We start from the raw sequence: 22,281 nt of genomic DNA on the forward strand, positions 1-22,281 counted from the left end.
TTATGTATGTGGGGGGTAAGGAGTACAATAACTGTAAGTGAAGAGTACAATGACTATTTTGTTGCCACTGCCTTGATTCAGTGCAAATGTCAACATAAATGTCAATTATTATTACAAGAATAATTTTCACCTTTCAGATCTCTAAAAGAGTCTTGGGGAGGGACTCTTAGGAGTCTGTGGTCCACAGTTTGAGGACTACAACTCTAGGAAAATAACTCTATTGAAATGGCTGTAAAGTATAATTGTTTGGGTGACTAGCATTTCACTTCACAGCCTCAGGCAACTAGACCCACTGCAGCTTTGTACCAGTGAACCAGAAATATTTCCAGAATCTGTCCCAAATCATAACTGCCCTGAGGTGGGGATATGGTACAGCCTGGCCCTAAATTTGTCAGTAGAAGAAATCATGAGAACTGTGGTCTTGAAAGCCCAACCAGGACTTCCAGATTGCCCTAAGATTGATATTTAAAACTAAAGTAATAGAGTCTTGCTTTAAATAAATTCTTTCAAAAATTAGTCATCCTGTAGTTAATACTGTTTTAATTCTATTTATTTTCTTCAATACTCACCTGCTTTGGGGAATCCCCTAGAGATACTTCTTTATTATTCTCCTAGTAGACTTTCACTTTCAGTAAATTGTCAAATTTATAGCTACTGTTCCCCTTTCCCTTTGTTATCACTGGGGATAAAGGTTCATAATGTTTTTTTTCCCACTGAAAACTATCCAGTGAGGAATTTGCTACTACTGTTTATCCTAAATAATTTTTTCATAAGTTCTTCTCTAAGAACTTTGAGTTGAGGTCTTCATAGAATAATATCTGAAGTCTTCCTACCTCTATACTACCCAGACACTTCTATTGAGAAGATATAGGACTCAAGAAAGAAATAATTTCTGATCTTAGAAAACAAAAATTAATCAGAGTACAATTCTGAACTACAGATCAGAACTTGCAATGTGGTATAATTATAAAGGTATAACATCTGGGTAAGTAAAAAGGAAATATTTTGAGGGAGGCATGTAACAATAGCAGAAAGGACATTTGGAGAACTTTTTCAGCTATCAGTACTTAATTGTGGTCCTAGGAAAATGACAGTAAAGGAGAATGAAGTTAAATAAAAAAGATTACACAAGGCAACTGATTCAGTAAACACCTGAGTGCCCGTATGTATTAGGTCCTATGTTAGGCACTAAAACTTAAAGGATTTACTAATGAATAGATTGAAAAGTTAAAAGCTATACATTGCTAGGTTGTATTATATGGCTGTCTATTTAGAAATCTGAAGTATAGTGCTAACGTTTAATGGCAGCTGTCTTTCTGATGGAGAAACTCAGGTGCTGTTTTATTCAACTTGCCTATGGTCAGACACAATGATATGGAAATGATATTTTTGATATGAGTTCTAAACCAATTAGGTACTCCCTGTTGACTGGGGTTATATTCAAAGCCAGCTTGGAAGAATTGGAATGAGAGTTTAGTGACCTTTGAAATTCCTTCTGTTTTTAAACATAATTTAGAGTTATTTTAAATTAAGGTTAACTATGCTTAAAAGTAGAATATGAGACCTCAAAATACTTTAAAAACTGTTTTGAAATAGTGTAATGGATTTGTAACTACCTCAGTTAAGTCTGTAAGTGCCAGTGAGCTTAGATAAAAGTTAAGTTTCATACGGGGCTTATTGACTTTGCTTTTTTCCCGTGGATGGGGACTCTCTTCTTTTACTGTGTACCTTGCAAGTATATGCTGTTTTTTGTTAACAAGGGAGATTTGTAGAGGATATGTGAGTGAGTTAGTATAAGTCAGCAGTTCCCAAAGTATATTCCAAGGGAATACTGAAGGATTTTATTTGATGAAAAGGATGTGTGTCTGGAAAAAAAATTGATTTAAGCAAAGCTTATTTACTTTGAGACATCACAAGTCTTAATGTACAAATGTGCATACGGATGCTCCAACAAAGAATTATTGTTTCCCCAAACTTATTTGAGCAGAAAACCTAATTTTTCAAAGCCACCTTACTGATTAGTATTCCATGGAAGAGAATACACTTTGGGAAACTGGTATAAATCTATTTCTATTACCAGAAAATGATTTTAAAGCATGTGACCTATTGCAATATTACTATGTATAACCTTCTTCTTTTTATTCCTAACTAGATTTTATTTTCATGAAAAACTATGGTTTTGGGTAGACCATAAGTAGCAGGAATAAGTAATGTCTGTTAAAATGCTCACTCTGAGAACATGAGGAAAGGAGATTTACATTATATATTACTACTTGTGAAAATCATCTGTTAGCTTTTTTTTAAATAAGTAAATATGCCTAAAATAAACTACAGTGTAGTCTTTATAGAGAATTTCTCTATTTTTAAATTGCAGATGTTGGGGATCAGCCAAGTGAGGTAGGTTATTCAGGCTCTCCTGCTGAAGCTCCTCCAAGCAAGTCACCATCGATGCCGTCACTAAACCAGACATGGCCTGAGCTGAATCAGAGCAGTGAGGTTAGCAAAGCTTTCCTTTTCTTTCATTAAAAGTTAACTCTTTTAAGGTAAGATGTTCCAAAGAGGGTAATTTCAGTCTGTCTCTTCCAGCATGCATGCATAATTGAGAGAATATATCAGATATACTATGATAAATGTTTGTAATTATGTGACTTTTTCGAGGTTTTCAAAGTATATATTCTGTCATTTGATTTCCACCACTTATCCCCATTAATACCTTGTGAGTTTAGAGAGGCAGATTTAGAAAGTTTAACCGTCAAAAGGTAAATGACTTGGCCAAGATCTCATACCCAGTGAGGGACAAGAGCTAGGATTTGAACATAAGTCCTTTGATACCTAGACAACTGCCACATCCACCGTGTCACACTGCCTTCTCAGTCCTGTAAACAAGATATGTATTAATACATTTGGGATCTTAGCATTGGAAATGATAAGAGAAGTGACTGATTCAGTTTCCATGTGAAGAAAGTATGTTTTACAACCCCAGAACTCTGTATAATTAGTTTTATTCAATATAGAATGTTTAGCCATATTGAATGCGTTAAAGGTGTGTTATATATGACCAAGCACAGTATGCAAAATGGAATTTGGGACAAATGCACTGTTTCCCAATTTCTTTGAAACTGCATTATCTAAAACATCAAAAGGGCCACTGATAAGAATAAGGGAAGAGGACCTGAGGCCCTGCCTCCCCTAAAACACCTGCTTAGGCCCCTATTAGAGCAGTTTTCTTTGTGAACAAGTTACGTTTTTTTTCTTATTTTTTTTTTTCTTTTTGTAGCATGTAGGAAATGCTAAAAATATAAATATATAAGAGTTTGTTCACTTTCAGGAAGAAGTTCTAAGCTTCTGTCCTTTCCATGCCCTTTACAGCCAGAAAAATGCTGGATTGAAGAGCATGCTAGATATTAATAATTTTGGACAGTTGGAAAACAGAAGTAACTGTGGTTTTATACTACTTCTTGCTCTATGACATAATCACAGCCAAGATACTTGTGTCTGAGACATTATAACTTCACACCATCCATCCTACCATTGGATGCAAAACCATTAATACAAGTGCTTTTCTAGATGAAGGGAATAAACCTTGAAAGAATTTGCTAATAGAGAGGGTTTATGGAAAGTAAGGTAATTGTTGTTAAGACACTACTGGTTTTGCTGTGTCTATTCATTTTGTGTCATTTTTTAAAAACCAATATATTAAAAGAATATTTTTATTCCATTGATATCAGTTTGTAAATAAAAACAATTCTTTCTAAAGCATCTCAAATCTAAAGCCCATGTTCATTCTAAATAAAATCATATGTGATCATTAGAGACTAAAGATAGAAGTCCCTTCTAAATTCAGATAGTAGAAGTTGCATTTTTCCCTACTGAAATATTCCCATGAAGTTTTATTTATAGTATTTGGTAATGAGGTCATAATTTTTTTCTATATGTGAAAAATCAGAATGTTAATAAAACATTGTTTTTGAGACATTTAATGATATTTCTAAAAATATCTAGTTAGGATATGGAATTTAGATTACATTTTAATTGTCTTCCACAAAGCACTAGTAATCTTTCAACATAGATTTATTTAGCATCTGTGGTTATGGATGAGACAGTATAGGAGATGACACTAATAATCTGTAACCTTTATGGAGCACTTTTGATATGTCAGTTCTGTTTTAAAAACCGTACAAAACAAACTCTTTATGTATATTAACTCCTTTAGTTCTCTGAACAATCTTATGAGGTAGATATTATGTTACAGATGGAGAAACTGAAGCACAGAGAAGTTATGTAACTTGCCCAAGTTTGCACAGCATAACTGGGATTCCAGTAGCCTGGTTCCACAGCTGTGAGCCCTTAAAAATTAAGTATGAAGATGATAAGAGTGTCCCTTTGTCCTCCAGGTAGCTTACATGCAGTCTTGTGAAACTAAGTTAAACTTCATGCCACCCAAATGAGATACACAAGTAAATACCTTCTTTTTGGCAAAAATCTTCTGTAAACTTTTCTCCACAGTTAGATAATTAGGATTTTAAAACTTCCTTCTCTGTCCCTGTAACAATAATTATTGAGGAAAAAACTAATTATATTAACAGGTATTGATAAATAACTTTCCTGAAATGATGCCGCATGATAAAAGCAATTATTGTGGGATTTTTAATTCATGAAATACTTTGAATGGATCAGTATTTCTCAGAATATCTTAATTTTCATGTGAAAACTAATCTGTAGGAAAAGTGGAATTATTGTATTAGCCATTTTTGTAGGTAATTTTCACCAGTGTGGTCATTTGCTGATACTTAATTTTTACATATCTTCTCAACTTAAATGTCACTATTGTAAATAGTAAGTTGAACTTTGAAGCATAAAAATGTATACTTTCCCAAAGAGGATTTTGGTTTATGGGGTAGTTTTGTCTTTTGTGTAAATATTTGTGTGTATACATTGTGTGTGTGTAGATGTTTTTCCTCTTTAGAGGATAACTGATAATTCTTAAGAATCAGATTTAAATGATAATTTTAATACAATTTTGATGTAAAAATTCTATACCATTTTATTACTAAGATCTCCAAAACAAATGGAATTTACTATAATTAATATTGACTTATCACTCCACCTGTTTTAAGAGGTATGATATTTTTTTGTGTACCTCTTTTAGAAGAGTAGTATTTCATATCAAAGTACATCTTCTGTATATAACTCATGCTCAGATGCTTGATTTGCTCTCATTGTGGCCGCATTCTGATTTTTCTAGCATGGGGTAGGGAGTGGGGAAGCGGGGGTGCCTGATTGGCAGTTCTGTCTTGTGATCTGGCATGGCCCTGTTTGTAGTGCTGATTGCAGGGGTTGACTTGCTACAGATTGACATAAGCTCTACATATATTAATTCCAGAATTCTTTGCATTTTATCTCAATTATATTTTATTAAATATCTATACATTTGTGTAAAATATGTGCACGTACATAATAGAATCATCTTTCAGGGGTCGCACTGGCAAGTCGCACTGACTTGCTTTGTTTTGAACAAAACTTTGATTCTTTAGGATCACAAAATCAGTACATTAACATTTGAATGTTCAAAGAGGGATTTGATGTTATTCTTTCTTTAGTCAAGACATGCCTCTTTAGTATTTTTACTTGGTGGACATTTATATCACTTAGACTTTGTTCCTGTATTGTGTTTTATTTTAATTCTGTAAGGCTTTAAATCTCTTCCATAGAGATTGCAATAAATCATTACTATACTTTTGATTGTGAAGCTCCTTACCTTACAAGATGACCCAGAATAAATATAAAATGTTGATGGAAAAATAGAAATTACTGAATTTTGTTAAACCTATGAAACACAACTTGCAGTGCAACCTCTGAATTACTTTGCTAAATCTTCTCCAGTGATCTTTTACTCCATCTTTCTCATCATGCTGACTTGTCTCTCCTCTGTCTATTCAGCAGTGGGAGACATTTAGTGAACGCTCTTCAAGCTCACAAACTCTGACCCAATTTGATTCTAACATTGCACCAGCTGATCCTGTAAGTCAATCACTTAGCTTGCTTGTTTGAGATTAATTTTATTAACCCAAATTTCCATTCATTATCGTTTTTAGCTGATATGCATGATTCAGTGGAGTGCTTAGAAGGAAGTGGTGGCAGGCTTTTCAGTTTTTGTGTGCTTAATGGTGGGAAAGACATTTTTTGCCATTCCTTTTTTCTAATTATTTTGTTGAGAGAAAACTACGTTTTTAAAATCTGGTACATGTGTCTAGAGAAGCATTTTTTGTGACAATCTATTTGGTTACCCTTATCATTTGCTAATTAAGTGTATATTTTATATACATACTGTTTATTTCAGTGTAGTGACACTTTATGTAAATACTATTTGTATGCTTACACATCATGTAATATGTACTACATATGTAACTATTTATGCAATGTCATCTTTTATTTTGACATGCCAAATGACATGGCTTTAATTTAATTAGTATGTTGAGTCCTGTTAGAGAGAATCAAGTTCAGCAATACAAGATGTTGGTCAAATACTCCCCTTATGCAAAGGAGCCTCTGTCTTGTCTTCTTGTGGCTTACTGTGTTGCTTTGAAAATGCTACAAAGTTCACATCCTGATTTAAAAAATAAGTTCTATCCCCACAGAGTTAATTTAATATATGCTTCACCTATCCCTTGGGTTTTTTGAAAACCTTAGCTGTTAATTGTTCTTCTCCCTGTTCACTTCTCTGCTTTTTCTTTTTCTCTCTTTATTTTTTTTTATATATATATATATATATATATTTTTTTTTTTAAAAGACAAGGACGTGCTAATAAGCACTTTCCAAAAAGAAAAGAGGGAGTAAGCAGGAAGTGTAGAAGTGTGTAAAGGCAAGATTTTAAAAATGAACTGAGTAGAAAGATATGGGGAAAATGACATAAGACATTCTTTTTAGATGATCTGATCAAAGACAGCCAGCATTTATTAATTAAATGTAAAAATGGTCTTGTCATCTAAAGAGATTTTGAAGAAGTGGCATTTAAAGATAAAGTATACCTTTAGCAGTTAATGGGTCTTTGATGTGGTTTGTTTTTTGTTTTTTTGAGATGGAGTCTCGCTCTGTCGCCCAGTCTGGAGTGCAGTGGTGCGATCTCAGCTCACTGCAACCTCTGCCTCCTGGGTTCAACTGATTCTCCTACCTTGGCCTCCCGAGTAACTGGGACTACAGGTGTCCACCACCACACCCGGCTAATTTTGTGTGTGTGTGTATGTGTGTGTGTATATATATATTTTAGTAAAGGCGGGGTTTCACCATGTTGGCCAGGGTGATCTTGAACTCCTGACCTCCAATGATCCACCCACCTCGGCCTCCTAAAGTGCTGGGATTACAGGCTTGAGCCACCACGCCTGGCCTGATGTGTTTTATTATTTTAAAGAATTTATATGAAATCTAGAGGCTGCTGTTGTATTTATTGAATTCAAACATAATGTATGTTTTTTAAATGTTTATTTTATAGTCTATTAAGTATTCAAGGACCAGCTGATATGTAGATTATCTCTGCCTTTTGCTTCTCATTTCTTGCTACATTTAAGGCATTTCTTTTTTGTTTTAGTCTCTGAAAAATGAAGGAGAAATACAAGGCAATGCTTGAAAACTTTGCTGCTTATTGGCAGCTATAATTAAGATCTCTTAGGAATTGACAAGTTCTGTAAATTAAAAGTTTTACCTTTATGTTTTCTTTTTAAGTTTAAAGTTTTACCTTTAAGCTTTAAGTTTTGCTTCTCTATATTATTCCTGTCTCATTATTGTACAGTTAAGCTAATATGAAAGTACTTAATGGAAGTACTCTATATGGGAAGGAAGGTTTGATACAGCAATAAAGAAACTATTATATTCTCTAACCCTTAAAAAACAGTGACAGTAATCACACATAGTATTATGATTCTTTGTCAGGCCAGGCAAGAACATTATGTATAAAAATCTAGAACTCGGAAACAAAATAAATTGACCTATGACTGACAGGAAATGTAGAGAAATAGTTGGTTGAATAGCAGTGATGTTCTTCACACTTCTTGGAAATAATACTCAAATTTGCAACTCTAGTGTCTAAAATTATGTGACTCAGTACTTTCCTTTGTTATCTCTAGTGTGTCAGGAGGCTCTCAGAAAATAGAGTGATTAATTTGCATTTTAAACTTGAATTTAGACCTCTGAATTTGATTTTTAAAAATTGTCATTCTTAAATACTTATATTTATAATCTAATACCTAGAAATATCTTATTTATTTTATGGTGGCAAACTTAAATCTGATCTTTGTTTCCCAACCAGTATTCTTACTTTAAATTTTCTATTAAAGGAGTAGCCTGCCTTCTGTTGTGTCCTACAGTGTCTAAGTTTGTTAACCTTCATTTAATACTTACCTGAAGTATTACCCATCCACAGACCCACTACAGCCTGTAGCCACAATCCCACATGATCCTTTGCAAGGCTTTTATAAATAAGGATTATAAGTAAGTAAATAAGGCACATTCAGATTAGAAGGGAATCACCTAGGGGGAAAAAAACCTTACACTTCTAGTGTGAATTTAACATTTCTTACAGTATTGGAAATATTTAACGGACTATTAAAAAGAAACTAAATTATAATAATTTGCCATTTGCTCAGTAAAAGTCTGTACAAAGTTCCAAACTGGTCTGTAGCATTTAGAGACAACCACTACACAGTACAGTGACCCCATTTGCAAACCAGATGGTTAGTTATTAAGCTTTCATAGTTCTGGTGAAATTGAGATTCTGATGGTCTTGGTTCCAGAAACTTGATCTCTTTTCTTGAACTGCTTGTCAGTTAATAGCCTTTGGTAGAATCTGCTTCTGCTAGGATATACATGAATGAAAACACTAGGAAAATTGTAGGTGGATGAGAAGTGTAATGCATTAATTAGTCTTTGCTGTGATTGATTGCACTGCAAATATATGAAGATGCTAGTTAACATTCCCAGCTGTTCCAAGCTTTATAAATCTGATTTTATATACACATACACATACATTGAATATAGATTTAGATGAATGTTATGAATTAAAGCATCTAAGAAGTTTTTCTTTTTTTAAATTCCTAATTTGCTTTCTGTTTGGAATAAGAACTTATTTTCTCATGAACTATCATTTTTTTCTCCTTTAATCATGCCTTATAAAGGTATATTCTGATTTTCATAACAGTTATTTCTGGTATTAAATGTAAATTAAGAAAATAGTAGAGCTGCTCCTAAAGCCATGTTTTTATAACCAAAATATAACTTAATATCTTAAAGGTGTTTTTATAAATACTTTCCTGAGAATGACTCATTATGTGACAAATCTAAACTTTCATCCATCTATAATGTTAATATTATTTGTAACTATAATTTTTTAATTGTAGGGCAAGTGTTAGGTTGATTGGTTAAGTACATAAACCCTGTCGAGATTCTCCCTGGTGTAGGGGCAAGAAATTACTTTGAATGAATTTGGTAGTATAATAGATGTAGAGAATTTGTTACCAGTTGTTGGAATTCAGAGATGAGCATAAGCCAAGGAGATATGTCAGATAAGAGAGGGTGTGCTGGAGCTTTGCCTTCTCTAGCAGGGGCTTGGTGTTAGCACAGTACTGTCTCACTAAAACAGTTTCCAACTTAAACTGAAAGGCCATTATCCTCCACACTAAATTATAAACTTAATTCATTACTAGATATTAAAAATTTAGGATCTCAAATTCAGTCTTCAGCAGCCGCACATACAGAGTGTGAACTGACCCCTCATAGGAGGAGCTGAGCCCCCTTGGTGATATTTCTCAGCTGGTCTATTGCTGTTAAGCTGGGTGCTTGATCTGGTTCTGGTTTCTGCCCTGGGAGTCTCAGTCCCCAAGATGACCCCTACCTGTGTCCCAGGTACGCCTCTCTTTTCCTCCTTTTTCTGAGAGGCTACCATTGTCTTCATTCTCTCACCCTTTCTTTTGTGCTTTCATTCTAATCAGAAGTCTTTACTATCAATTCCTTTAGTCCTCTAACTGGACTAGACTCTAGTCTAGTTTAGAAATAATCAGCTGTATTACAGTAATGAAAAAGGTTTAAGAAAAGTATTACCTTGTTAGAATGGAAGTCTTGTTTCTCTTTAAAAAAAAGGATTCCTTTGTGGCAGTTTTGTGCTAAATTCTGAGACAATCAAATTTAAACACTTTGAATTAATCTGTAGGAAGTATGTATTGTGCCTACTATTGCAATGTCATAGGCATTTTAGTAACTTTGTTTCATAGGTTTAAAAAAGTATCAAATTTTTTTGAGCAGTTTACTGAAAATGAGTTTTCAGTCTGTTATCTAGTTCTTGGATTCTCATGAAATAGTTTATTTCAACCTCAAGACTCACATTTGCATAATTTTGTCAGATCATTCCTCACTTTTTAATATTGTCTTGAACTGTGTTTTTATAAGAGCATGTTTTAAATGTAAATCTTACACACACACACACACACACACACACACACACACTGAGGTCTAGCTCTCACCTAGGGTGGAGTGAGATGGCATGATCACAGCTCACTGCAGGTTCCACTTCCCAGGCTCAAGGATTCTCCCACCTGGCCGGGCACAGTGGCTCAAGCCTGTAATCCCAGCACTTTTGTAGGCCGAGGCAGGCAGATCACGAGGTCAGGAGTTCGAGACCAGCCTGGCCAGCATGGTGAAACCCCGATTCTACAAAAAAAAAAAAACAAAAATTAGCTGGGCGTGGTGGCAGGTGCCTATAATCCCAGCTACTTGGGAGGCTGAGGCAGGAGAATCGCTTGGACCTGGGAGGCGGAAACTTGCAGTGAGCCAAGATTGTGCCACTGCACTCCAGCTTGGGTGACAGAGCAAGACTCCATCTCAAAAAAAAAAAAAAAAAAAAGAAACAGGGAACCTCCTACCCTAAGCATCCTGAGTAGCTGGGAGTATAAGTCGTGGGCCATGCCCAGATAATTTTTATATTTTTTGAAGAGACAGTGTTTCACTATGTTGCTTAGGCTGTTCTCTGGGCTCAAGTGATTCTCCTGCCTTGGCCTCCCAAAGTGCTGGCATTACAGGTGTGAGCCTCTGTGCCCAGCCTTCACGTAAATCTTTAATCACTCCACTTAAAAAGTTTTTTTTTTTTAATTAGCAGATATTAGGCATATATAGTGAGCTTGATTTTTAAATAGAATTCTAGAGCTTTTAACTTAAAAAGCTTATTTTCATGCCTGCCTTAGTGTAAATGGGAAAGCCTGTCCACTGGTTTTGACAGTTTTATTAGTTTTGGTTGTTGCATGGCATTAGCTTGACATTTTAATACAAATTCTGTATTTCCTCCCATTTGTCTCTAGGATACTGCTATTGTTCATCCAGTTCCCATTCGTATGACTCCAAGCAAAATCCACATGCAGGAAATGGAACTTAAAAGAACTGGCAGTGGTAAGGAAGCCGTTGCTGGTTTGTATTTTAGTTTTGCATCAAACTAAAATACATAAGTAATTATTCTGTCAAGGTTCAATTTTCTTTCATCGTTGCTTATTTTTTAAGCTAGTACTTTCTATAATTATGTATATGTTTGCATATTTATTTATGTTGCAGTTTTTAAAAGGAATTTATTTTAAATTGTAAAGTTTTAAAATAAGGACATACGAAAATGTGACATTTCTAATACCCTGTGGGTTTTTATGGTCACCCTTGTAAATTTACATTTAAAATATGTTAAAACTTTAACTGAAGAGATATATGTTAAAATAAATTTTGGCTTGGAAATTGTATATTTTACTTGAACTCTTGGAATGCCTCATTTTGGACTAAATGTTTCAGGGTTTCTCAAAGGTAGATTTTTTTTTTTGTATAAATCAGCGTTATAAATTAACTTACTTTACAGCTTATATATGTAGTGTTTAAGTTTGCTACAGGAATAAAATTAAGTGTGAACATGCAAATAAACTTTTTCATTATAAACTATCTTCTATTATGACAGAAAATAAAATTCTAAATAAATAGTTTTACATTTGTTTTTATTAAAAATATTATTTTGTCTTACATTTTATGTTTTTACCTGCCACTTGTTTGGATATTTAAATGAAGTCTTACACTCTGGGCTTTATGAGTTTATCAGTTCAAATACCTATATCTTGTATTTTTACCTATTAATTCATAGATCATACAAATCCCACTAGCCCATTACTTGTGAAACCATCTGACCTTTCAGAAGAAAATAAGATAAATTCATCGGTGAAATTTGCTTCTGGTAATACTGTAGGTAAGTGAAGTATTACATCTTCCATTTGAAGTTTACTAAGTCTGGATTTAGAGTCTGACTATTTCAGATGTGTACCCATTTAACACTGTCTTCACTAGATAACACTTTGCCCTGTCTGTGAATAAATGGTTGCCCATTGACTCCTGCTTCAATGCAGGCCTCCTGTTTGCCATCCCTCTCTGTGTAGCCAGGTTTGGTCTTACGGCTCTTTCCCAGTAGTTCCTTCCTTTTCTGTCACACAAGAAACTGCATATATACGTTTATTCAGCCAGTGTTAATTGGATACAGTATACCAGGATCTGTTCTAGGCACTGGGGATTGAACAGTAAAAATGTCTTTGCTGCTATAGAGTTTACATTCTGTAAGAGAGATAAAGAGGGAATAAAAAGTAACTCTTATATTAGAAAGTAACTAATACTGTGGATAAAAATAAAGCTGGGAGAGGGTGGAAAGGTGCCATTTTAAATAGGATGGTCAAGGAAGACCTTACCAAAAAAATGTCATTTGAGTGAAAACTTGAAGGAGATGAATTAAGCTGTACAAACCCAGAAGGAAAATTAAGGCCCAACAGACAGCAAATGTAGAGCCCTAAGGCAGGACCTGCTTCTACTAGAATAGCAAGCAAATACCTGGAATAGAATTAGTTAGCAAATTTGACAGGGAAAGGTAGCAGTGGTAGGACAGTAACAGGAGGCAGTGTCAGATTTTCTTTGACTTAGTGAGATGAAAAGCCAATCGAAGGTTTGAATGGAGGAGTGATGTGATCTGAGCCTCCTTTTTAACTGGGTCACTCCGGCTGTCCTAATGATAATAGGCCAGAAGAAGGTGAGACAAAACAGAACACAATTTAGGAGACAGGGATAACCAGGCAAGAGAAGATGGTGACAGCTTGGTGTCTAGGGTGCAAGCAGTGGAAGTGATAAGAAGTGGCTGGACTCTGGCTGTTGTGTACATTGTGGAGGAAAAGACCTCAAGAGTTGCTTTTACCTGTGTGGTAGGATGTAAGAGAGAAAGGAGTCAAGGGTGGTTCCAGGGTTTTTGGCCTGGACAACAGGGAAATGAAGAAAACTGATAGCAGTAGGTTTGTAGGGAAAGAATCAAGTTCAGTTTCATATGTGTTAAACTCGAGGTGCCTGTTAAAATATCCAGATGGAAATATGTTCATTTTAATGTCATTCTTGTACCAACTAGATGATTCTGTGATTTACAAGAAAAAGGAAGGAGATATATTTTGAAATACAACTAAAATAACCAGTGCCTTCAGCTTATGACTCTTGAGCGTATATAGTAATATTCCTTCAGATTGTCTCTAGAGTTCCTATCTTAAAATTTCTTTTGTCTGTCACAACTCTTAGTCTATTTCTGGGATTCTCTTCTGTAAGCACATTTTATTCCCATGTCAAATTAACAATTTTAAAATTACTTTATTTAAAAGTTTCTAATTTGTTCTTTAAAAGTGACCTTTTTGTCCATTACAGAAGTAACATATTTATTGTAGAAATGTAATAGATAAAAATGAAATAATTATTCATATTCTCACTAGTCCACCAATGTCCATGATTAACAGATTCATTGTCAACTTTAGTTCTCATTCTGCACATATGTAAGTTATGTTTGTATCTAATGTGAAATTATAATACAGTCATCCCTCAATATGTTTAGGGAATTGGTTCTAGGACCCCCATGGGTACTAAAATCTGTGAATTTTCAGCTCTCTGATATGTGGAATGGTGTCGTATTTGCATGTAACCTATGCACATCCTCCTGTGTACTTTAAATCATCTCTAGATTACTTATAATACTTAATACAATGTAAATAGTTGTTTTATTGGGCCAGGCACAGTGACTCACACCTGTAATCCCAGCGCTTTGGGAAATCAAGGTAGGAGGATTGCTTAAACCCAGGAGTTAGAGACCAGACTGGACAATATAGCGAGACCTTATTTCTACCCAAAAAAAAAAAAATATATATATATATATATATATATATATGCATGCACACATGCATGCAAACTATATTAAAAAAAACGGTCATGCTGTATGGTTTTTTATTTGTGTTATTTTTATTGTTGTATTGTTACTTTATTTTCTAATATTTTCTGTTTGCGGTTGGTTGAATCCTCACCTGTGGAACCTACAGATACAGAACCACAGATTTGGAGGGCCACACTGTATATGTACTGTTTTGTGACTTATTTTGAATATTTCTGCATCATTAAGTATTCATTATTTTTTCTGGACTATAACTTGCTTTGTCTACTGTGTAAATATGCCATGATTTATTTGATTTGTAGTTAATTTTTTACAGTTAATAACACCAGGATGAACTGTTAGCCTATTAGCCAATCTTTGACTATCTCTGGCTTGAAACAGCATATCACTTATATTTGTTTGGAGTAGATAGAACAAAAAGTAAAGAAATGATTATTATTAAATAGGACATATCCCATTTATCAGCAGATGGTTACAGTAGTTCAGACTCTTTTACTTCTGACCCAGAACAGATCGGGAGCAATGTAACTCGTCAAAGGTCAGTATTTCTGTCAATGAAAAGCATGTTAAACTATCTTGCTGCATTTTAATGTTTAAAACTATTTAGAACCAAGCACACATGATTTTGTTATCTGAAAGCTGATAGGTTACTTTTTGATTTATGTAAAAGACAAGTAATTTTGATCCTTTCCACTTGAATAGAAAAACAAAAAGAACCCTGGCTTTCTAAATGGTATTTTGTGGAAGCTTTAAAAAGAGGTGATAACTTCTTGGCGATAGAAGTTTTGTAAGTCCTTTTGTACCTAAACAGTGAGAGTCTGTTAAGTAATACATGTATAGCCTTATGGCAAGTACCAAAAGAATTCTGTGTTTTAAAACACTATCCAAAAGCACAGTCCAGTGGTGGGCCAACTCCCCACCCTGAAGTTCTGCATTACATATAACCTTTCAGGCACAAACAAGAAAGGTGTGGGATAGGGTGGAGGATGGCTAGAGATTTGTCTGCAAGGGCTTTACCATCCACTAAAAATTGTGCAGGACAGAAGCATCTTTCTCTCCTCACTTTTTGCACGTGGTAAGTATCATTTTGCTGCATGCCTGGTGTAGCGAGGATGCAGAATCTCCAAACAGCTTAGAGTCAGAAGGCTGCTTGTCTTCCTTTCTGATTCTTCATGTAGTTCTTCCTGTGTTTCTTAGCATTCTCAGTCATCTTGGATTTTACTCTGCTGTTTATTCTCATATGTGAAGATCAGATTACCAGAGTCCTTGGAGACTCTTTTCAGAATATGAAAGACTTTGGTAGCAAAGAAGTGAATCTCTAGGGTGAGTTGAGTTTGAGCATAGTCACCTCTAAAATGAGATGGTCTGTGTGGACACATGAAAGGGTACTTCAGCTCACCAAAATCCAGACCTTAATAGGTTGAAAGCTAACCATATCTGAAAGTAGACTTTTCGTTTTACAATTTTTTTTTCAGACTATTATTACCTTTAATTGAATGGGAAAGCATTACACTAAGTATGCACAGTCTATTATGAAATCATGTTGACAACTAAATTTCTTTTCAAAATTTTTGAGGCTGGGCACATCTGTAATCCTAGCGCTTTGGGAGGCTGAGGTGGGCGGATCACCTGAAGTCAGGAGTTCGAGACCAGCCTGGCCAACATGGTGAAACCCCATCTCTACTAAATACAAAAATTAGCCGGGCGTGGTAGCATGCACCTGTAATTCCAGCTACTCGGGAGCTGAAGCAGGAGAATCGCTTGAACCCAGGAAGTGGAGATTGCAGTGAGCCAAGATGGTGTCACTGCACTCCAGCCTGCGCAACAGAGTGAGACTATCTCAAAAAAAAAAAAAAAATTGAAATTTTGCTTAATAACTTTATTTAAAAAAAATTGTTAGCCACATAAAATAATCAGTTGTTTAGGATACATCGAAAACAGTGCTATCTTAATTTATTGTAACACTTACATACTTGAGTGTTGAGAAAATGTCATGCTAATAAGATCCTTTGCTACTTAGTCAAGTTTGAATGTTTAAAAAGAAAAAAGCTCTGATATCAGTAGTGTGACCAATTATGATGGGGTGAATTTTGCAGATCTCATTCAGGAACATCGCCTGATAACACTGCACCACCACCTCCCCCTCCAAGGCCACAGCCCTCTCATTCCAGATCATCGTCTTTAGATATGAATCGGACCTTTACAGTCACCACAGGTAGGGGCTAGAGAACCATAATATACATTATCATTTAATTTTAAAGTTAATCCAACACACATACACATTCTATTTTTGTTTCTATTAACATGTCTTTTAAAAATATTTATCTGGCCGGGTGTGGTTGTTCACACCTGTAATCCCAGCACTCTTGAGAGGCAGGCAGATCACTTGAGGTCACAAATTCGAGACCAGCCTGACCAACATGGTGAAACCCCATCTCTACTAAAAACACAAAAATTAGCCAGAGGTGGTGGTGCATGTCTGTGGTCCCAGCTACTTGGGAGGCTGAGGTGGGAGAATCCCTTGAACCCGAGAAGCAGAGGTTTCAGTGAGCCAAGATTATTTCACTGCACTGCAGCCTGAGTGACAGAGTGAGACCCTGTCTCAAAAAAAAAAAATTATCTGAAGGAAAATTCGGGTTAAAAAGATAGCAGATGAGAGGCAATTTTTTTTTCTTAACGACTACTTAAAGTGTGTTTGAGCGCAAATGATGAAGATGGGAACCTGAGAGATGTCATAGGAAATTTTAAAAGAACAATGTTGTGATATCAAGTTAGGGGGGACTGATAGATCTCAATTTGGCTGATGAAGATGAAAAGTCATAATTTACCCAGGTTTTCAATTTTTGAAGAACTGGCATTATTGTTGTTACCTTGGTTATCATAGAAAAGTTAGGGCAGAGGATGATGAAGTGATGTTTTAGTCACTATGAGTTTAGAATGGTGAGGAAAAGTGAAGTGTTAAGTGAAAGGGAAAATTTGGAAGTTTTCATGTGATACTTAAACAGCAGTCAGAGATATGAGAAGAAAATCAAGGTTGTTTACTATTATGGAAATAGGCAGGAGTATGCCAGGAGGGCTTCATGTAATAGAGTTAAGAAGCAAAGCGACATCTGATGAAAGGCTGTCAGATTTGGTCTTTAGGTTACATACAGACCGTGTAACAAGTTAGTACCTGCCTTCTAATGCTTAACAAACATTCTTAGAAATCTTTATCATGTAGTCACATTCATTCAGCCTGTTTCTTCTATTAACAAAGTGATTATACAGTTACTAAAAAGAAGACTTTTGTATTCATGCAGGACAACAACAGGCTGGAGTTGTTGCCCATCCTCCTGCAGTGCCTCCAAGACCACAGCCCTCACAGGTAATTCTCCAAGGTATTTATTACTAAACGTCCCATGATCACTTTTCTTGCTAGGTATTTAATTCTGTTCTCAAATTATTTGGAAGGTCAGGAATGATCTGATGGTCATCCTTAATGAGCATTTAATTCAGTGAGGCTAAATCTCATTTTGAAAGATACACACTTCTAGAATGATCTGAGTTGTTTTTTGAAAGAGCCTTAAAAGTGAAACAAATGATAATGTCTTGACAGAGAAGAGTTTAGTTGAAACAACAATGCATTGGGAGATAGGAGAGATCCATTACTGTCCTGGGTGTAGCAGTGACTCACAAAATCACTTGACTGGGCTGGGTGCAGTAGTTCACACTTGTAATTGCAGCACTTTGGGAGGCTGAGGCAGTAGGATTTCTCAAGCCCAGGAGTTCCAGACCAGCCTGGGCAACATAGTGAGACCCCCGTCTCTAAAAACAAAAAAAATTAGCTGGGTGTGGTGGTGTGCACCTGTAGTCCCAACTACTTGGGAGGCTGAGGTGGGAGGATCTCTTGAGCCTGAGAGGTCAGGGTTGCAGTGAGCTGTGATTGCACCACTGCACTCCACCCTGGTGACAGAGTGAGACCCTGTCTCAAAACAAAACAAGATACCCCAAAATAACCTCACTGCATCTCTCTGGATGTGTTTACTACATGAGTTAAGGAAGTATAATGACCTCTGCATCCCTTCCACATCGAAATTAGAGTGCTGTAGTAGACATTTATAAAATGCTTTGGGACAGCCTTAGTGGCTGAAGTTAAGGATCACATTATACATAAAATGTTGGAATGAGACTTAGCAGGGACTTAAAAGATAAATTGGAATTTATTGGAGAGAAGGTATTCCAAACCGAAGGTATGACATCCACAAAGCCATGGAAGTGTGTGTTAAGCCTGGCACATTCCTCAGGGGAAAACAAGTTTGTTCAGCACAGCAGGAGTAGATGTGCGGAGTGATGGGAAATGACGCTAGAGAGGTAGGGAGGAGGCAGAGCATCTCCCATATCATAGTAGGAAGGACAGAGTTTTTCTTAGAGGAGATGAAGAATTTTTAAAGGGAAGAGACTTCAGATGTCTTTCTTTAGTATCCTTTACTTCCTTTGTCATAAAACATCTCACACTCTATTTTAATTTCTTATTTACTTACTCTCTTCTGCTCCAGAGAGAAGCAACTTTATTAGGGTATAAGCGGGCCTCATTTGTTTTGTTCACAAGTAGATATTCAGTAAACATATTTTTAGACTGAAGATGGAGCAGCATTGGTCTGGCAAAGGAGTGGAAGATGGATTGAAGGGAAGTGTTCCTGACATGTTGGGAGAATAGTTAGAGCAGTGGTTTTCACGCTTTAAAAAGAGCAACCTTTTTAAGAAACATAGTGAAACATTCAAAAAAAATAACTTATTTAAGGAACAAACTATTGTGTATTAGCCCAGTTAAGAAAAAAATACATGCAAATGGAGAATGGGGGTAGGGCCAGCCCTACCCTCTCCTTCAGTGTACTTTCTTTGCAATATAGTTTTTGAAAAAAATATCTTTTTATTGGAAGTTTATTATCTTAATTTTTTTTTAGTGTCTTAGCCTTTCACTTATGGTTTAATCATTTATTTAGAGCTAAATGTTACTGTAATACACCTCTCTGAACTTACAGATAATAAAACAGGGCATCTTTATATACTAAATTTTCAAAGAAGAAGAAGATGACTCTGTGACACTGATAGGCTGATAAAATGTGTGTTCCTCTGTTTTGTACCATTGCACAGGCTCCTGGTCCCGCTGTGCATCGCCCAGTGGATGCCGATGGCCTCATAACTCACACTAGTACCTCACCTCAGCAGATACCAGAGCAACCAAATTTTGCAGATTTCAGCCAATTTGAAGTATTTGCTGCATCAAATGTAAATGAAGAACAAGATGATGAAGCCGAGAAACATCCAGAAGTCCTGCCGGTCAGTTTTCAAGGGCTTGGCTAATTTTCTGCAGGCAGTCACTTCCTGTACCATGTTGGGTCAACAGAGCAGATATTAGAGGTGACATCAGTGAGTGAAATATTCCCTAGGTCAGTGCTTCTCAACTTTTTTATTGGCCTCCAATATCTGCTGGTTGCAGTGTAATGCTTACTGAGTATCAGAGTCTGGTGGGAGTGGGGGATTGATACCACATGAAAAGACACCAACACCTGGCTGTGGCTAAAACACTGCTTTGAGGGTTTCCATCTTAATGCTAAGCATCTGACTGCGTGATTTGGTGAAGATTTCCATGTGATAAAAGGCCATGGTTACCATAGCTCCACTCATTACACCTTTTCCACAAGGGGACCTTCACTAGATGTAACTTTTAGATCTAATTACAACTTTAACTATAACCAAATTTCAGCCAAACTTCTAATTAAAGCATTTACAATTTGTATGAGACTAAGTTGCCTTAGCTAAACAAAGACTATAGGATATCAAAATTTAATATTCAGTGTTCTAGGACATTCTGTTGTAGTTCCAATGGCAAGAACTTCTCTAGGAATCTCTGACCTAAATTGCTGACCATAAATGTGGAGTTGGAAAGACCAGAGGAATTCTGCAGTCTCTTTCATACAGATCATGGCCATGGAAAATTTCCTACTCGCTCCCTTTTCAAACCTATAACTTTCTGCTGTGCCCCTTAGGGGACTGGGCTGCATCTAGGAGGGTCAGAGTGGGCATGTAGAGGTGTGCACAGGGTACCGTACTCACTTCCCTGGGTGGATGCCTCCCTCTCCCAACCACAAGGACTTCCCAGACTAAGCACTTAGAGGTTCAGTGCCGTGGCTGCATCCTCACCCCGTCTTCCTCTCCCTCACACATCTATTACCTGCATCCTCGCCCCATCCTCGTCTCCCTCACACATCTATTACCTGCATTCTAACCCTGTCCTCCTCTCCCTCACACATCTATTGCATAGCTGCATCCTCGCCCCGTCCTCCTCTCCCTCACACATCTATTACTTAGCTGCATCCTCGCCCCATCCTCCTCTCCCTCACACATCTGTTACCTGCATCCTCACCCCGTCCTCCTCTCCCTCACACATCTATTACATAGCTGCATCCTCGCCCCGTCCTCCTCTCCCTCACACATCTCTATTACATAGCTGCATCCTCACCCTATTACATAGCTGCGTCCTCGCCCCGTCCTCCTCTCCCTCACACATCTATTACCTGCATCCTCACCCTATTACATAGCTGCGTCCTTGCCCCGTCCTCCTCTCCCTCACACATCTATTACCTGCATCCTCACCCCATCCTCCTCTCCCTCACACATCTATTACATAGCTGCGTCCTCGCCCCGTCCTCCTCTCCCTCACACATCTGTTACATAGCTGCATCCTCACCCCGTCCTCCTCTCCCTCACACATCTATTACATAGCTGCATCCTCACCCCGTCCTCCTCTCCCTCACACATCTATTACCTGCATCCTCACCCCATCCTCCTCTCCCTCACACATCTATTACATAGCTACATCCTCACCCCGTCCTCCTCTCCCTCACACATCTATTACCTGCATCCTCACTCCGTCCTCCTCTCCCTCACACATCTATTACATAGCTGCATCCTCGCCCCGTCCTCCTCTCCCTCACACATCTATTACATAGCTGCATCCTCGCCCCGTCCTCCTCTCCCTCACACATCTATTACCTGCATCCTCACCCCGTCGTCCTCTCCCTCACACATCTATTATCTGCTCTCCCCTCTGCCTTTCAGTAGCAGAGAAATCTCATTTAATGAAGTTCCTTCAAGTTTCTTAACATCATCTCAGTTTTCTTGTCTGAATATTTAACATTTTACTCTGATTTGTTACGTATGCTATATTTGTGCATAATTACATGTTATGTATAATTAATAGTGATAAACATATTCATTTTTAGGCTGAAAAAGCTTCTGATCCTGCAAATTCTCTTCGAGTTGCCAAAGCAGATAGTAAAACTGAAGAAAAGACAGCTGCTAGTGCTCCCACCAATGTGGTATGCAAAATGTCTTTTATAATAATAATTTTGTACATCGTAAGTTATGTGAAATAATTTTTAGAAATAAGGTCAACCAGAAATCATCTAACCCGTTTCTCTACCTTTAACTGTAGTATAGTCAGTCTGTCACAGAACAAAGTCTGCCTATTTAGTGGAGATGATATTCTGTAATCTATGTTAAATATGTGTCACAGGTTCTCAGAATTTAAGTGGTTATTACGTTCTTCCCACTATATAAGGTAGAACTTCTTTATAGGTGAAATTCAGTTTCTTTTATTGTAGTCTTGAATATAATAAAGAAAAATTATCAACTCTCTAAAGTTATTGTTATTCCTTTTGCTCTTAACTTGTTCTTTAACTGTTTTAGGAATAATTTTTCCCCAACATTTTATTATGAAAACGTTTAAGCATACAGAAAAATCGAAACAGTTTTTCATTGTACATCAGTAAATTCACTACCTTATACCATTATTATTTTACTATACTTGCTTTACTACATATCTCTCCATGCCTTCTGTTCATCTGTCAGTCCTTATCTGTTTTATATATGTGTTAGTCCGTCTGCATTGCTATAAAGGAATATGTGAGACTGGGTAATTTGTACAAAAAAAAAAAAGAGGTTATGTTGGACATAGTGGCTTACACCTGTAATCCCAGCACTTTGAGAGTCC

At 36.5% G+C, this 22,281-nt stretch overlaps 1 protein-coding gene across 5 annotated transcripts in view; it reads left to right on the plus strand.

Annotated features, from left to right (window-relative positions):
- The window catches only part of REPS1 (RALBP1 associated Eps domain containing 1), a 91,931-nt gene that overhangs the window by 64,028 nt on the left and 5,622 nt on the right, over positions 1 to 22,281 (plus strand). The window contains exons 9-17 of one of the 5 annotated variants that reach the window (XM_011978405.1): positions 2,375 to 2,496; positions 5,941 to 6,021; positions 11,341 to 11,428; positions 12,153 to 12,254; positions 14,712 to 14,784; positions 16,343 to 16,461; positions 17,546 to 17,610; positions 19,380 to 19,565; positions 21,512 to 21,607. In XM_011978405.1, the coding sequence (XP_011833795.1) occupies positions 2,375 to 2,496; positions 5,941 to 6,021; positions 11,341 to 11,428; positions 12,153 to 12,254; positions 14,712 to 14,784; positions 16,343 to 16,461; positions 17,546 to 17,610; positions 19,380 to 19,565; positions 21,512 to 21,607 (932 nt within the window). The remainder of the gene's footprint in view (positions 1 to 2,374; positions 2,497 to 5,940; positions 6,022 to 11,340; positions 11,429 to 12,152; positions 12,255 to 14,711; positions 14,785 to 16,342; positions 16,462 to 17,545; positions 17,611 to 19,379; positions 19,566 to 21,511; positions 21,608 to 22,281) is intronic. The other 4 variants (XM_011978406.1, XM_011978408.1, XM_011978409.1 and 1 more) reach the window with 4 other exon arrangements.

Source organism: Mandrillus leucophaeus, unplaced genomic scaffold, assembly GCF_000951045.1.
Source record: "Mandrillus leucophaeus isolate KB7577 unplaced genomic scaffold, Mleu.le_1.0 Scaffold194, whole genome shotgun sequence".
NCBI classification, from domain to species: domain Eukaryota; kingdom Metazoa; phylum Chordata; class Mammalia; order Primates; family Cercopithecidae; genus Mandrillus; species Mandrillus leucophaeus.